At 39.8% G+C, this 17,181-nt stretch overlaps 1 protein-coding gene across 2 annotated transcripts in view; it reads left to right on the top strand.

Moving 5' to 3' along the window:
* Positions 1-17,181, top strand: part of cntnap2a (contactin associated protein 2a) — a 306,440-nt gene that overhangs the window by 274,916 nt on the left and 14,343 nt on the right. For both annotated transcript variants that reach the window (XM_077624212.1, XM_077624211.1), the window contains one exon: positions 11,294-11,387. In XM_077624212.1, the coding sequence (XP_077480338.1) occupies positions 11,294-11,387 (94 nt within the window). The remainder of the gene's footprint in view (positions 1-11,293; positions 11,388-17,181) is intronic.

Raw genomic sequence — 17,181 nt, 5'->3', positions numbered from 1 at the left:
AAATGAGACATGTGTGAGTGAATGCATGTAATTTCCCCACAGACTTGTGTGACATTTCATTTGCAGCATCATCTCATTCCTGGTCTTTTAGAACAAACAATCAACATAAAATCTGCTCTGTGTTCTTTTTTTCTGCACTGTTAAACAAGACAGCTTCTTTCTTCTCTCAGAGTTAGAGATTTAAATAAATTGTTTCTTCCCAAAAGATCAGGTGGGCCCAGCAGCACTGAATACTTACCAATTGTATTTCAAAGAACAAAACAAACACAAAAATGTAATTATTGTTGGAAAGGATGAAAACAGTTTTATTATGTTTTCTTTTACACAAATGTATACATATTATTATACACCTACTATCACTGTCACATTAGATCCACCTGGAATAATTTGAGATCAAATTATACATTTGAAAAGAACGATTTGAAATACTCATTATGAAAATAAATTGTTGATCATTATATATGATAGCTGGCAGTCCGCAGAAAGTGGTTAGCGCATCGACTTCAAAGTTCTGGGAAAATGAATGAATGATTGACTGATGGCTTTCTAACCATCATTATTGTTAAACTACATTTGTAAATACATAATCTGTGATACTCTGTTGCTGCTGTGGAGAAGTCCATAACTCATTTTTGTTTGTGCACCTCATTTTAATAATTGAATTAGCCCCATTTTTCAAGATTGGGTACAAAAAAATGTTCTTCACCACCTTTATTGCCATCATTCAGACCTTAGTGGTGAATCTCTTGACAGGAGGAAGATTACACCTAAATATTGAATCCCGCGGTTGCTGTTGGGAGCACTTCAAACATAACGATTCCGTTTTTCTCAGGCACACAATAAATGACTCAGCTAGGAGCTCACACTGACGCTCATGCATACATGAGGCAGGTGAGGCAAAAAAGAGAATACAGTAATACTTTGACATATGAGTTTAATGCGTTCCAGGACCGAGCTCGTATGTCGATTTACTCGTATCTCAAATCAACTTTTCCCATAGAAATGAACTAAATACAAATTTATTCATTCCTACCCTCTGAAAAATACACCAAAAAACAGGATATTGGAATGGAAAAACTTTATTTATTCTAATTCGCCATCTACTAACACAGTAACTAATAACTATCTAGTGGTTATGATGTTGAATACTAAAAAGTGACATTATTCAGTACAATGCGGGAGAGAGAGAGAGAGATACTTTTTGCACGGTAACGCGCTCGTAACATAAAATAAACAAATTCTAATGAACTTTGATTACGATAAAGACACACTGTTACGTACGGGGATGGAGGACCCCAAAGCAGGCGAGGGTGCGAGTCTGGTTCTTTCAAATATTTATTTCGATCGTCCGCGAGGCGGGCGAGCACAAGAGGGGACGGCGGAGGTGGGTCGTTGGCCGTAGTGGGAAGGTCGGTTGTGGTTGAGTCCGTGTGTCTGTGGTCGTTATCCGTGGTGCGTGTTCCATAGTCGTTGTCCTTGGTCCGTGATCCGTGGTCGTGGGGGCAGAGCGTGGTCGGAATCCTGGGTGCAAACAAGAGGTCGAGTATCAATAAGACAGGCAAGGAAACCCGCGCGGGTACCTCACAGTATTCTGTTTAGACGATCCAGCAGCATGGTCATGTTCCTGGTGGCTTTAAATACTCCTTGTAGACTAATGACTCACACCTGGTAGCACTCGAGTCATTAGGGCCTGGACCTGTGATAGGGTGACAGGCGCAACCAGCCACCAGTCTAGTCTGGGGCCTGACACACACTCAAAAATAAATGTAATATAACCTTACACTAAACTCAATTCTAATTTAGTTTGAAACTGTTTTATCTTTCTTGGCTCTTTTTGCCTCGCCTCCACCCTGACTTTCAGACAGAGTTTTTAAAAGCAACCTATTGAGGGTTGTTTGCTTTTGTCTCCCCTTCAAAATATTCCGAAAATGACGCGCACAAATGTCCTCACACTAGGATAACGCATGACCACTTGCTAACTTGACCGGGTGCTCCTCTCATATTGGCAAGCAAGCTTTGCCACGCGTACAACTCTCATATTTTTCAAATATTTCGTGCTTGATATTGATTGTCAGCATACGCCTTTTCTTTGCACAACTCTTCATTCCACCTCCTTGCTTTGGACCCATTGTTCTTCCCTTTATTCTGCACTGACTATTGGGGGGGGAACAGGAAACAATGCAACACTCCGCCCATTGTTTGAAGGAATCTTTACACGAGAGAGTTGCGGTGAGAAAGACAATGTGCTGTTCTCGGCCACTTGGCTGTCTCCTATGCTCGTATCTCAAGGCAAATATTTTCTCTGATTTTTACCCGTATCTCAAATTCCCCGTATATCGAGGCACTGGTATGTCAAGGTATTACTGTAATTTACTCCTCAACAAAAATAGACTACGATCCCAATCAAATAATATCTCAAAAGCAGTAAGGAGTGCAGAGCAGAAGTACAGATTCCTGGCAAAAAAATATATATGTGCAGGAACAAATTATTTGTTCTTTCTTGCTTCCCACTGCTAACAAATACACAGTTGTTTCCACAACCTAATTGTGGCGTAGTTGTTTCTGGATATGCCTTATCAATGTTTAGTCCTTTCAACCATTTAACCTAAAAATCTTCAGTGGGTAAAGTTTAAATGAGCATTAAGAAAGACCATTGGGCACAATGTGGTCATTTGGGATTCAAGAGAGAGATCAGCAAAATGACTGGCGGTACAAAGAGAAAGGGAAACTGCAATTTACGCCACTTGCTTATTAGCCTGAGTGCTATCTCACTCAATCACTACTTACTCATATACAGCAGCGTGACCGGACGATTCGCCGAAAGACGTTTCGCCGACGGACGGTTCACCGACGGACAGTTCGCCGAAAATCGTTTTGCCGACGGACAGTTCGCCGAATGGATGTTTCGCCGAACGGACGTTTCGCCGAAAAGGGATTCGCACGCTCGCCCTGCCCCCGGATCGTGTGTGTATATGTTTTTCAACCTCGGCACAAAAAACAACACAATGAGACACATCCCCTCTTTTATTTGTTTAATAAAATAATAAATTAAACACTTTAATTTTTTCGGCGAACTGTCCGTCGGCGAAACGTCTTTCGGCGAATTGTCCGAGTACCCGGCAGCAGGCAACAAATCAGTGCAAAAAAATCAACTAATCTGTGCGCAAAATTAACTATTACATAAAATACAGAAATGTATTTACATAAAGAATGATGATTTAAAACTAGGATTCCACTATTGTAATGCAGTCCTAATATTCAGTTTGTACAGTATTATTGTCATGAAAGATCAGGTTTGCCACATGAAATGACCCAGTTTTACCTACTGGTGGCAAGAAAAATGAGTTAACAGTTGGCAGAAGTTAGTCAGGACCTGTGCATCCTTTCTATTCTATCATACTCCTGCTGGAAGGCAAATATGCAATACTGTGGCTTTTTGTTCAAAGAAACTGACCCATATTACACACTTCGTCCACTTTGGGGAAAATGTTGGACTTTTAAGTCCGCTCTATGTGAGTAATTATGTGCCGCATTGCATTTGTATGGTTTATTATTGCTTAAGGGGAATTACAATCATTAATAATGGGGGCAATTGGCCGGGGTTGACAGGTATGTTACACAGTGAATTCATTTATGAGTAAATTTTTTTCTGTTTGTCTTAACAAATGTTAGAAAACATTGAGGAACTCGGCACCTCTTGTTCTTTCACCGCACTCGTGCTCTCAAGTTAAAGTCAGTTTTGTGTCTCTGCTGCCCTCAAGTGTCCAAAAACATATTTTTTGTAGCTGCCTAGGATAGATGAGTGAACCAGACAGGTCTGCCCAATCACACGCAATATTCTGTATGAAACAGAATTTGGTGCTGTCTTGAGGCTGCTGAGGTGTCCACTCAAGGCAGTTAGACTGACTAAAATAAGATAGAGACGAGTTTGTTAAAGCGAAGAGAAATAATTATTCATTCATTTTCTGTCCTGCTCATCCTTATCCACTTATTGATTTTCCAAACTGCTTATCCTCACAAGGGTGAGCCTATCCCAACTAAATATGGGTACCAGGCAGGGGGACACTGAAAGGCAGGGGGACACTGAATCCTGTGCCAACCAATTGGACAAGTTTGATAAACAATTTATATTATGGCGGCTATATTTATCTAATAACTGTTATTGTTAATTTTCTGAACCGCTCACTAGGGTCACACTCATAATTAGAGGCAATTTAGAGTGTCCAATCAGCCTACCATGCATGTCTTAGGAATGTGGGAGGAAACCGGAGTACCTGGAGAAAAGCGACACAGGCCCGGAGAGAACATGCAAACCCTACAAAGGTGGACCGACATGGATTTGAACCCAGGTCTCCCACTGTAAAGGTGGACCAACATGGATTTGAACCCAGGTCTCTCACCGTGAGGCCAACGCGCTAACCACTCGCTCCACCGGGCCGCTCTTGTTAAATTATCAGCCCCCTATTTACTCCGATGTGAATTTGGCTGGCATGAGCTTGTGAGAGCGCTAGAAGACATCGAGCGACCTTGAGCAAGCAACAATCCACCATTTTAGGAATCATGTAGTTCAGGATGGAATTCACCGTTTCTCAGCTGATATCTTTGAGCGTTCATTGTAATCTTTCAACAGCAGAATTTAAGAAGGCTTTTGTACAGGATATTACGGAGCTCCCCGGGTGCCATGGTAGAAAAAACATTTTTTACAGCAAATCTTTGCCCACAGTTAATAATGTTTACCCACGAATTACTAAAGTAAAACACAGTATAGTAGTGTGTACCTACAAATTACTAATCTGTACCCACAGTTTAATAATACGTAACACAGATTGCTCATCTGTACCTACAGTTTAGTATTTTTTTTAACCCACAGATCCAGATCCACAGACAGCATTAACACTATACAGAAAGACCATAACTGGAGCTTTGAAGCTGTCGGTATAATAAGTAGTAGTTTTTCACTCAATTTACTGAAGAGGAAAATAGGCCAGGCAATGATAGCCAGTATCAGCTTTTACAGGGTTTTTCATTCTTTTCAATGAACAGGACACAACAACACACAATTCAGGTACAAAAACAAATTAATAAACACTTGAGATAAATATTTCAAGTCATGAATGAACAATTACAAGCAGCCTGGCCTGGAGCTTTGCCCCATGATGCCTTCGACAAGATTCAGTCCTAATCAACGGGTGTTTAATGTTACGTACGGGGATGGAGGACCCCAAAGCAGGTGAGGGTGCGAGTCTGGTTCTTTCAACTATTTATTTCGATCGTCCGCGAGGCGGGCGAGCACAAGAGGGGACAGCGGAGGCGGGTCGTTGGCCGTAGCGGGAAGGTCGGTTGCCGTGGAGTCCGTGTGGCGTGTACAGGTCCGAAGGCGCAGTCATTGTCCGTGGTCCGTGATCTGTGGTCGTTGTCCATGGTGCGTGATCCATGGTCGTTGTGCTTGGTCCGTGATCCGTGGTCGTGGGGGCAGAGCGTGGTCGGAATCCTGGGTACAAACAAAGAGGTCAAATATCAATAAGACAGGCAAGGAAAAACGTGAAAGGGTACCTCACAGTAATCTGTTTAGACGATCCAGCAGCATGGTCATGTTCCTGGTGGCTTTAAATACTCCTTGTAGACTAATGACTCACACCTGGCAGCACTCGAGTCATTAGGGGCTGGACCTGTGATAGGGTGACAGGCGCAACCAGCAACCAGTCTAGTCTGGGGCCTGACATTTAACCAGCTTCCCTGCATGCTTTGGGGATGTGAGAGGAAACTGGAATTACCAAGAAAAAAAACACGCTAGCCAGGGAGAACATGCAAACCCCACACAGTGAGGACCTACCTGGGATCGAACCCTCGACCCCAGAACTGTGAGACTGGTGGGCTAAACCTTCGGCCGCCCTCCACATCACCAATCATTTTTATTACTGTAACTCCACTTTGCATTTTCTTTGTATAATCAAATTTACAGCCGCAGAAATACATGTTAAATCACTTCCTTTTGAATTGTTGTTTCTATTAGAAATAAGTTGTTTTTGCAAGTAGAGTGGTACCTCGACATACGAGTGCCCCGACATAGGAGCAATATGAGATACGGGCAAATATTTATCTTGAGATACAAGACAAATTTTGATATACGAGCATAAAGCGGACGCGAGAGGCTGCTCATAAGAACATCATGGGCACTGTCTTTCTGGTCGTAACTCCCTCGTGTAATGTCTCTACGAGCACTGGGCGGAGCGTTGCATTTTTTTCAGTGAGCCAAGTCGGGGGAAGAAAGGTATCAACATTTAAAACAAAATTAGAATTAAGTTTAGCGTAAGGTTAGATTAAATTTATTTTGAGTGTGTCTGCATCGTAATCCAAGTTCATTTTAAAAAAAATATTTTATTTTACGAGCGCCTTGCCGTGCAAAAAGTCCCCCCCTCTCTCACCCCCCACCGTCTTTCTCTACCCTCTGCGAAATCCGTCTAATTTTACTACTATTAAACAAATTTTAGTACTATTAAACCACTAGTTATTTGTTACTTTGTTAATAGATGGCAAATTAGAAAAAATAAAAAATGTTTTTCCAATCCAACATCCTATTTTTGGTGTTTTTTCAGAGGGTTGGAACGAATTAATTAGTTTTTAGTTAATTTCTATGGGAAACGTTCATTTGAGTTACGAGAAAATCGACATACGAGCTCATATCTCGAGGTACCACTGTACTCCTGTTGTGTAGTTGAGACAATGCAATGAAACATCATGTTTATTCCCGTAGGTTCCGCGAATGTATTCGCATAAATCACATTTATCTGTTGAACCTTTTATTTATGTCATCATCTTAACATTAATTCAGGTTATACACTAATTATGTTCACTGTGTACAGCTATTTTCTCGAATGTTTTTTCTATAATGGGACTATTGTCCCTCACTTATAATTAGAGAAACAAATACCAACATAACAGTCAATGCATTCTCAGTTCATTGAAACTTTAATGTGTGTTACAATCGAACCATTCTGGGTAAATAGTAAAGAAAACACATTTCAGAAGTCGTTTTTTGCCTAGCCCCTCCTTGGGTATGTTCCTTATCCATGCTTGAATGCATTATCTGGGCTTGAGGGAATTGTGTTGAAATGGTTGAAACACAAAAGCAGTGTCTACATGATTATGGCCTTAATTGACAAAGTTTGGTGAAAATGGGCTCGCGACTATACTCGGTAGACCTTTTCTATGCAGCCAATTTGTTTTTTCAGATAAAAGTAAATAAATGGTGTGCAATTTAATCCAGCACCATTATCCCACTCTCCATTTAGCGTGGAAAACAAAATCCACACAATGCTCCACTGAGACCAGCCTTTTGGGGTGAATCAAATTTGGAGATCCTACGCTTGTATGCAGGGGGAGTTGTTGCTTGTGCTTGTGTTAGGGTAAATGTATTTTCTAGTGCTCGGTGCATGAATATAATAACACACTCAGGCACCACAGTGAGCGCTTGTCTTGGCTACTATCCAATTGCTCACAGCAAGAGTTTTCAGCAAATTTAAAGTAACAAAAAGATCATTTTCATCTGGCCCCTCTGCTTCCATCTTAGGTTATTGGTATGCATTCAGCATCCTGGAGACTCAGATGCAGTCCTCTGGCGAACACTGAGAAGAGTAGAAGTGGAGGGGAGGGCTGGTGGGCAATGAAGGGGGGGATCTTTTATATCTTGGACGCACACGCTCGCACAGAAAGTAATTTGTGGGCTTGAAATGATTCCCGTCAATGGTTACTGGATGCAGCCTTCAAGCTAATTAGAAACTTCAGTGAAACAGCAATAACAAGTTAATTACGTTTCAGGATTATTAAGGTGGTGTATATTCCCTTTCTCCATCAACACCTTAGTTCTTCCCTGATGCATGTCTTTGTAAACATGGCATCTGTTCTCCCCATGTGCATTCTAAAGGGGGGAAAGCTATTAATCTATTTTTTTTTAAACAAGATATGATGGTAATTCATCTGATAATTTTCCTTGATTAAAAAAAAGCCCTACAGCCAATGTCCCCTCTAATTTTTTGTTTGTCTGGGCAGAAAGATAACCTCCCTGAGCACACTGACTACCGGTGTGAGCAACATTATGATTGCTCGCTATGGGAACACACCAGTATCACACCTGCCATAAGCAGGTGTATGTCGACTACACATGAATGATTTAGTAATAATAAAATGTAATGATTAATATCTATGAATGGGCGGCCCGGTGGATGAGTGGTTCGCGCGTCGACCTCACAGCTAAAAAAAAAATGGGGATTTTATTTTGTGCGCTCCATATGATTTGCTGTGCACAGAGAAGACGAGAGTAGTGCGCATTAGAGGGAACATTGCCTACAGCCACAATTGCCATGCCTAAATCAATAATGAACCGCAATGGGTAATAGGGTCATTCTACAATTGGAGGACATTTTACGTCCCCCTCTCCAAATTGTAAATAATCCACATAAAAATTCCAAAAACGTGTAATTCCCAAAAGTAAATTGGCTTGTCGTGACACCAGATCTAAAAAAAATGCATTTAAATAAATAAATGCAATAACACAAAGTTTGGAGTATTCCTTAAAATGCCATAGTTTCTGTGGCCCAATGACCAAATTGAGTTTTATTTATTGCAGTTTTTAATAATATAATATTTCAAATATTACTATTTATGGAAAATGCACACCTTATGCTTGCAACCCTGTTATCATGACACTTAAATCAAGAGTAGAAAAAGAAGAAAGTCGCAAATAACTATGGACTGGATCTTACATCATCAGAACATTTTCAAAGGGAATGGGTTGGATAAATGTCTTTGCTTCTATTTTTCCATCTAGTTGTAACATTTTTGGACCTGATTGAATTTCTTAATCTACATCGTGCAACCCTGCTTTGCATATGATCAGAAGTGTTCAAATAGCTTTTCTTTACTTCTTTAACTACATAAGTTTTTCCTCGGGTTCAGGAGTAGCAGCTAGTTAGCTTGACCTACACCTGAGAAATAGCCATCATTAATATAGATTTCCAATCCCTTTTCTGTGATTATATTTCAAGTACAGTGGTACCTCGAGATACGAGCTTAATGCGTTCCGGGACTGAGCTCGTATGTCGATTTACTTGTAACTCAAATGAAAGTTTCCCATAGAAATGAACTAAAAACAAATTAATTTGTTCTTACCCCCTGAAAAAACACCAAAAACACGATATTGGATTGGAAAAACATTATTTGTTCTAATTCACCATCTATTAACAAAGTAGCAAATAACTAGTGGTTTAGTAGTACTAAAATGTGTTTAATAGTACTAAAATGTGTTTAATAGTACTAAAATGTGTTTAATAGTACTAAAATGTGTTTAATAGTACTAAAATTAGACAGATTTCGCGGAGGGGAGAGAGAGAGCGAGAGAGACTTTTTGCACCGCAACGCGCTCGTAAAATAAAATAAACAAATTTAAATGGACTTGGATTACGATGCAGACACACTCAAAAATAAATTTAATCTAACCTTACACTAAACTTAATTCTAATTTTATTTTACATTTTTATACCTTTCTTGCTCTATTTGCCCGCCTCCACCCTGACTTTCAGATGCAACCTATCAAGGGTTGTTTGCTTTTGTCTTCCCTTCAAAATATTCCGAAAATGATGCAGCCAAATGTCCTCAGAATAGGATAACACTCGACCACTTGCCAAGTTCCCCGAGAAGTACCGTATTTTCACGACTATACGGCGCATCGTATGTTTAGCCGCAGTGTCAATAACGAGTGCTATTTCTGTATTTTACACACAAAGGACGCACCGTTTTTCTAGACGCAGCCAGGCATGGCAAAACATACACCAGCTTAAACATACACGCTACACCCACACGCTAAAAACACGTTTTTAAAAAGGCAACAGAAGCAAAACTGAGTTTGGTTGTACTTTATTTAGCCATTTTACAATGTACTCACGTCATCATCACCCACAAATCCATCAACGTTGCTTCGTAAAGCTGTGTTGATGCCGATCGCCAGGCCACAATCCATTCGCAAATAGTAGCTAGCTAGTAGCTAGCGTCCATGCTTCCTAAAGCTGTGTTGATGCCGATCGCCAGGCCACAATCCATTCGCAAATAGTAGCTAGCGTCCATGCTTCGTAAAGCTGTGTTGATGCCGATCGCCAGGCCACAATCCATTCGCAAATAGTAGCTAGCTAGTAGCTAGCTAGTAGCTAGCTAGTAGCTAGCGTCCATGCTTCATAAAGCTGTGCTGATGCCGATCGCCAGGCCACAATCCATTGGGTGTATTGACAAAATAACTATATATCCCAGCAGTCACTGCACAGTACTTTTTCTACGGGAAAATAGTAGAGTCGGGGGCTGCTTGCCGTAGTTGTGAGAGCTGCAGAGGATGGCGTACCCTATCGACTGATTTTTTTTTTTATCGTGATAACAATTTTCGTATTGGTCCATATATAAAGCACACTGGATTATAAGGCGCCCTGTCTATTTTGGAGAAAATTTAAGACTTTTATGTGCGTCTTATAGTCGTGAAAATACGTTAATACTCCTCTCATATTAGCGAACAAGCTCCGCCATTCTGCACTGACTAACGGGGGGGGGGGGGGGGACACTGAAAAAATGCAACGCTCCGCCCAGTGCTCGTAGAGACATTACATGAGGGAGTTGCGACCAGAAAGACAGTGCCCATGATGTTCTTATGAGCAGCCTCCTGCGTCCGCTGTATGCTCGTATATCAAAATTTGTCTTGTAACTCAAGACAAATATTTGCTCTAAATTTTACTCGTATCTCAAATTGCTCGTATGTCGGAGCACTCGTATGTCGAGGTATTACTGTATTGTATAATTTTAATAAAAAAATACAATAAAAATGTACCATTGTTCTGCAAGCAGAGCGAATCAAGCTTTTGATAGTTTATTTTTCACTGTTATTGCTGACTATATAGCAGAAATTCAGAACATTTTTCAAGAATGTTAAAGATACAATGTCCTCCAATATCCGTCTCTATTGAAGCAGGAAGAGAATTTACTGTAACCAAAGAACTCATCCAGGCATGGGGTTTTTTGTAAACTCGATGCTGCTTTATAAATTTATTTTCAGACATAAGGCCATAGACCCCCATCATTAAACTGTATCTGGCATTCATCTTTTTTTGCTCATCTTGTGTATATTGCCTAATGATGCGCGCTAAGCTGCAGATTGGCCAAAGTGCTGAGGTCAGTACTTTGAGACCCACACAATATTTAATAATGCAGACATTAACATTTTCCCTACTTGTTTCCCAATCCTCTCTCTCCGGTTCAGTTGGATCATTACCCTGCCGTCAGCTACACCCTCCCAGATGCCTCGGACACCAAGTTCAACCTGGTCAAGACTCTCTTCTTGGGCAAAGTTTATGGTGAGTTTAGAGATAGCATTCACACATGAAAAATGCTTACGAATAATATACACTTAAAAACTCAGACACCGTTTAATTTGAGCATTTTCATCTAAATCGTGTGATTTGTGCTGGAATTACAAGTTATTACTATAGTGTATAACAGGGGTGTCAAACATACGGCCCGCGGGCCGGAAGCGGCCCCCAAGGAGGTTCGATCAGGCCCGCAGGATAATTTGAAAGTGGAACAAATGCATAAAAGACATGGAATTAATATTTTTAATTCGCTGCAATTCATGGATTATCCGCTAAGGGGCGCACTCTTTCCATCAGAGTAGAAGACAAGCCGCATCACTGAGACAGAAACTTTCTTCATTACACATTTCAAATCACTCTCCTTAGTTTGTAAGGTGCACGCAAAGATTACATTTTGATTTTATATGCGTATGTGTAAGTGGTTTAAAAATTCCTTTCATTAAAAGTCTATTTTAATCTTAAAGTGCATTACTATATTTTTCAGTACCAATTAAAGTTTTGTGCCTTTGTACAATCAGTGGGATCAGTTGCAATGCATATTTGTGAATGATAAAAGTCAATTGCACATTTGTCTAAGGAAATATGAGGTGTTTTATGAAATGTTTTGTAAAAGGATAGTTCATTCAATTTCAATATTTTCCTAATGTTCTTGTGCTTCTTTACACCAAAACAAAGGAAAGACATGATATTTTGGTTATTTATAGCAGAGCATGGTATAATTTTAATGGTCCGGCCCACTTGACATCTCCCTAGGCCGTATGTGGCCCACGATGCCAAATGAGTTTGACACCCCTGGTGTATAAGGAAGTAAATACAATGGGGCAATTGGCTTGTTTTTCACAGGCAGATTTGGCTGCCATTCAAACTGGTGATACACACTGCAGGAAGAATTATTAAGTGTCTTAGGCTAAATTAACACTTCATACGCAGGCAAATGCATCAGAAATCAATGGTCAGCACTTCAACACGCAGATGGAAAATGGCCCAGGGTTTACTATATAAGAAATCTGTTTTTTTTTCTTCATTAATTCAAAGAAAGATATTTCCATGCAGCCATGTTAATTTAATTTCAAATCCATTGTGGAAGTTTTAGACCCAAACATAAGAAATCTATCAATGTCCCAATATTTATGACCCGGACAATAATTACCCATGCACTGTCCATTGATAATTCTGTTTTTAATTATTAATTTAAAAAATATATATTAAAAGTATTTTTGAAAACCCGACAAAAGTAGGGTATGAATTTGTGACATCATAAATATAAATTTCCCGTTCCCCTTATAATAAATGTTTATAAATATGAATACGTACACAAAAATGCCGTCCCGGTGGAGAGTGGTTAGCACGTCGGCCTCACAGTTGTGTGGTCAAGGGTTCAATAGCAGGTCGGTCCTCACTGTGTGGAGTTTGCATGATCTCCCCAGGCTTGTGTGGGTTTCCTCCCTCCTCCCAAAACCGTGAAGGCTGATTGATCACAATGAGTGTGTGAGTGCATGGTTGTTATTCTGTGTGCGGTGCGATTGGCTGGCATGCATGCCAGGCTGGTTAAACACTCTGTTCATCTTCTTTCTGCCCTGTGATAGGCTGGCCACTGATTCAGGGTGTCCCCCGTCTGGTGCCCATAGTTGGCTGGGATAGGCTCCAGCACCCCCCGCGACCGCTGTGATGATTAGCAGTTCAGAAAATGAATGAATGAATATAGAAAAATATCTTATATTGTTTCCATTTTGAATGTCTTTAGGATTTGAAACATAGCATACTTAAATTGGCAGTCTCAAATACATTTATTTGCATCCTTAAGGATGCAAATTATTATAGAACTCACCTTAAGAAAGTGATGCTGATTTAGTTTTTTGTTTTGAAGATGAACCCAGGAAGCAGGAAAAAAAGGTGGCGAAAATTGCTGATGCAAAACTTAATACAATACTGTAATTTTAAAAAGTTCAATATCAAAGTGACAAAATAAAAAGGCAAAAAAAAAACACGAAAATGATTCTTCAACTTTTTTTTATTTGGCTTCAAGGCTTAAATTTAATTTCCATTACCATTTTAGAAATACTGATATATGCTGAAGATTTTTGTAGATATTTGATGTATAATATGATCTTAATATCTGTAACACCTCAAGATGGAAGCTAATGATGGTTATAGCATAGACACAGCTGCTTACTGACACGGCACAGTGTTTTGTGAATTTGACCAAATTGGTCTTTTAATCACAAAAAGAGGAAGTTATGTGTCAACAGAAAAATATTCGTTTGTGGCAGCCACACCTGCAAGACAAAGAATGATTGTGGATTTGCGACAGTATCGTGCATTTTCAATTAAGTCCACTAGAGAGCGGTACAGAGCCATCATACCAAAATGCTGTGTGGAAAGGCTACATTAATTGGCATCAGTATTGCATGTATTAAAGCTCATATAATTTTCTGAACAGCTTTATCCTCACTAGGGTCGCGAGGGGTGCTGGAGCCTATCCCAGCTGACTTCGGGCCAGAGGTGGGGGACACCCTGAATTGGTGGGCAGCCAATCTCAGGGCACAAAGAGACAAACACCCATTCACGCTCACACTCATACCTAAGGGCAATCTAGAGTTTCCAATCAGCCAACTATGCATGTCTTTGGAATGTGGGAGGAAACTGGGTTACCTGGAGAAAACCCACGCAGGCCCGGGCAGAACGTGCAAACTCCACACCGGTGGACTGACCTTGATTTGAACCCAGATCCCCCATTTTGAGGCCGACGCTCTAACCACTCAGCCGCTGGTCTGGCCCTGTATTAAATCTCAATTTAATAATTAAGTGTATTTAACTTTTTACTTACTTTATTCACTGAGATATGCAAAATGCTCAACAGTGACTAATACATAAGAACTTTTTTTACATATCTACTTGGAATTATATTGTATCTTCATGCTCTTATGCTACTTGGTTTTTTTTCCTCCTTTCAAGGAAGTGAAGCTTTGTTGAATATTTTGCACTTATGAAGATACTACCAACATTCATTTTTGATCGGCCACTGTCAATCAAATTGAATCAAATTTGAATAATTACGTTTTTCCACAATTACGTTTTTCATGTTCTTGTCCAATTCACCCTAGAAAAACAAACCTTAGATTGTTTCAATAAAGCCTTTTTTAATATAGTATATTTGATGCTATATTTTAATATTTGATGTCAGTTGTTTTGGGGACAGAGGAAAAACGGGGAAATTGTATGAAGTACATATTGTATGAAAAGAGACAATAACAACAGGCAGGGAGGGAAAACCATGTGAGCAAACCCATGCACATCTGGTTCCATCTCCTATTTTGCCTCAGTGACAAAGGAGCTATTGAAAGACTTATTTTTGAGAGAAAAAGATGCTTTGTTGGATAGGGCGCTGCCATGGGACAATGAGTGATGTCTTCTAAATCCTTTGACTGCCAAGTGTTTCTTACATTAATGTAGGAAAGAGATAATCATCACGTAGTGGAATTTTTACAAATACAAAAATACATGGAGTGTTTTCAGTAATGTGTATAGTGGCTACACTAACAATTTAAGGGGGGGGATTTTTTTCATTTTTCTTTTTAACCGGACAGCTGTTTCAAATTTTTGGAGGTGTAATCCAAAAGAGATTATAAAGTTTTTCTCACTCTCAAGTTTTTTTTGTTTTTTTTATTCTCCCCTGCTTACCTAGTAGTCATTATTTTTTTTAATGCACACAACTAGCCTAATAAAAATAGATATTTCAGTTGTGCATGTTTGTTTCATATTTTATTGTATGTGAATATTTGAGCACTTTTATAAAACACTCGTTTGAGTCGTATTTTACCTTCAGTGCTTTTTAAAATTTATTTATTTAGCATCCCGGCTGACAGGTTAGCACGTCGGCCTCACAGTTCTGGGATCGAAGTATCAATGCTGGGTCAGTCCGCGCTGTGTGGAGTTTGCAGATTCTCCTCGGGCTACCGTGGGTTTTCTCCGGGTATTCCTTTTCCCTCCCACATACCAAAAACATGCATGGTAGACTGGTTGAACACTCTAAATTGCTCCTAGGTATGAGTGTGTGTGAATGTTTGTCTGTCTTCTTGTGCCCTGCGATTGGCTGGCCACCGATTCAGAATGTCCCCCACTTGGTGCATGTAATTAGCTGGGATGGACTCCAGCACCCCCCACGACTCTTGTGAGGATAAGCGATTCAGAAAATGAATGATTTAATTTATTTTATTTTTTTACAATGTTTAAAAAGGCAGCTCGGCAGACGAGTGGTAAGGGTGTAGGCCTCTCAGTTCTGGAGTCGAGGGTTCGATCCCAGGTTGGTTTGCATGTTCAAACACTTGAAAAATACTTTCTGCCTTTAACTAGGGGTCACATAATTCACTAGTTCTCAGCTTGCGCCCATGTTAACAGCACATATTTTACATAGATATAATGTATTTATAAGAAAATCATCAAAATGACGTTATAAAATCTTCAATGCGGACCCACAATTGCTTTAAACCAGGGGTAGGGAACCTATGGCTCGGGAGCCATATGTGGCTCTTTCCATGGGTACATATGGCTCTCCACTAACCTGTGAGGTAAAATATGGAAATCATTGGTGAGAGAGCTGAGTCCCGAACGCACTAACAAGAGCGTCACTGCGGCGTCGACACTACCTATACCCCTATTTTAATAATAATTTTGTTTTTTTATTACTCAACTGCATGCCTGATATCATTGATACTGATATTGCAAGCCACCACATAACAATGTTGTCAAAAGAAATCAGAGATTTTTTGTACGTTAAAAGTGATGAAATGACAAAAAAATAAAAATTACACTTTCATATATTTTTACTTTTCAATTCCGAGAATGGCTCTCAAGAAATAACATTAGAAAATATTCATTGTTTATGGCTCTCTCTGTCAAAAAGGTTCCCGACCCCTGCTTTAAACCCTTGCAGATTTTTTTGTTTATCAAGTGGACGAGGTTGATTGTGCCATATGTGCTGTGAATGTTGAAGAAAGACATCTCTCCTCTCTAAATTAGATTCATGGTACAAATTTCAGTTCAAATGTAACAATATACTGGCATGTGTTACTAAAGTGAGAGGTGATGAGCTTTTAAAAATAAGGGCTGTTTTCTTTTTAAGTGGGTTTTGCTGCATTCATCTGATTTAAAGGACTAATGATTAAGCATGGTGGTTTCTTCTTTATCATTCAGCATATTTGCTGCAGCTGGCAATGTGTTAGTTCTAAAAGTAGTTTCTCCTGTGGGCAATTGGGTTTAAGTGGTATTGATTATGTCTTTGACTACTCAGCATTTATGTTTTATGCTGCTGGTAATTCTCTTGCTGTTGGCCCATGATCATGCAGGTGTTTTCTTTTTAATTTCAGTTCATCTTTGCTTTTTATTTAAACAAAAAAGGGTTCTGCATAAGCAGTCGAAACTAATGTGTGAGTTTGCGTGGGTGGAGAAGTGGAATGCAGCTGAAGGACTTTCCCGCCTACGCCTTCTGCAACCACATTAGGGAAAATGAGTCATGGATCCATCGGGTCAGCAGACACACTTCCAATCCACCGCTTAATGCCAAAAATGTAAACGTGCAAGGAAATGGACCCACATCCATTTAAAGTCATGGGAAAGTTCAAAACAGTTTTGTCTGCCATTAAAGAAGAAATGATTAAAGGCGAAGGTTGCTTGTTTCTACAATGCAGCTTTAAGGGAATTGGATTGGATTGGATTGGATAACTTTATTCATCCCGTATTCGGGAAATTTTGTTGTCACAGTAGCAAGAGGGTGAGGATG

This window comes from Stigmatopora argus, chromosome 17 (genome assembly GCF_051989625.1).
Source record: "Stigmatopora argus isolate UIUO_Sarg chromosome 17, RoL_Sarg_1.0, whole genome shotgun sequence".
NCBI classification, from domain to species: domain Eukaryota; kingdom Metazoa; phylum Chordata; class Actinopteri; order Syngnathiformes; family Syngnathidae; genus Stigmatopora; species Stigmatopora argus.
This window is presented reverse-complemented; position numbering and strand designations above follow the sequence as displayed.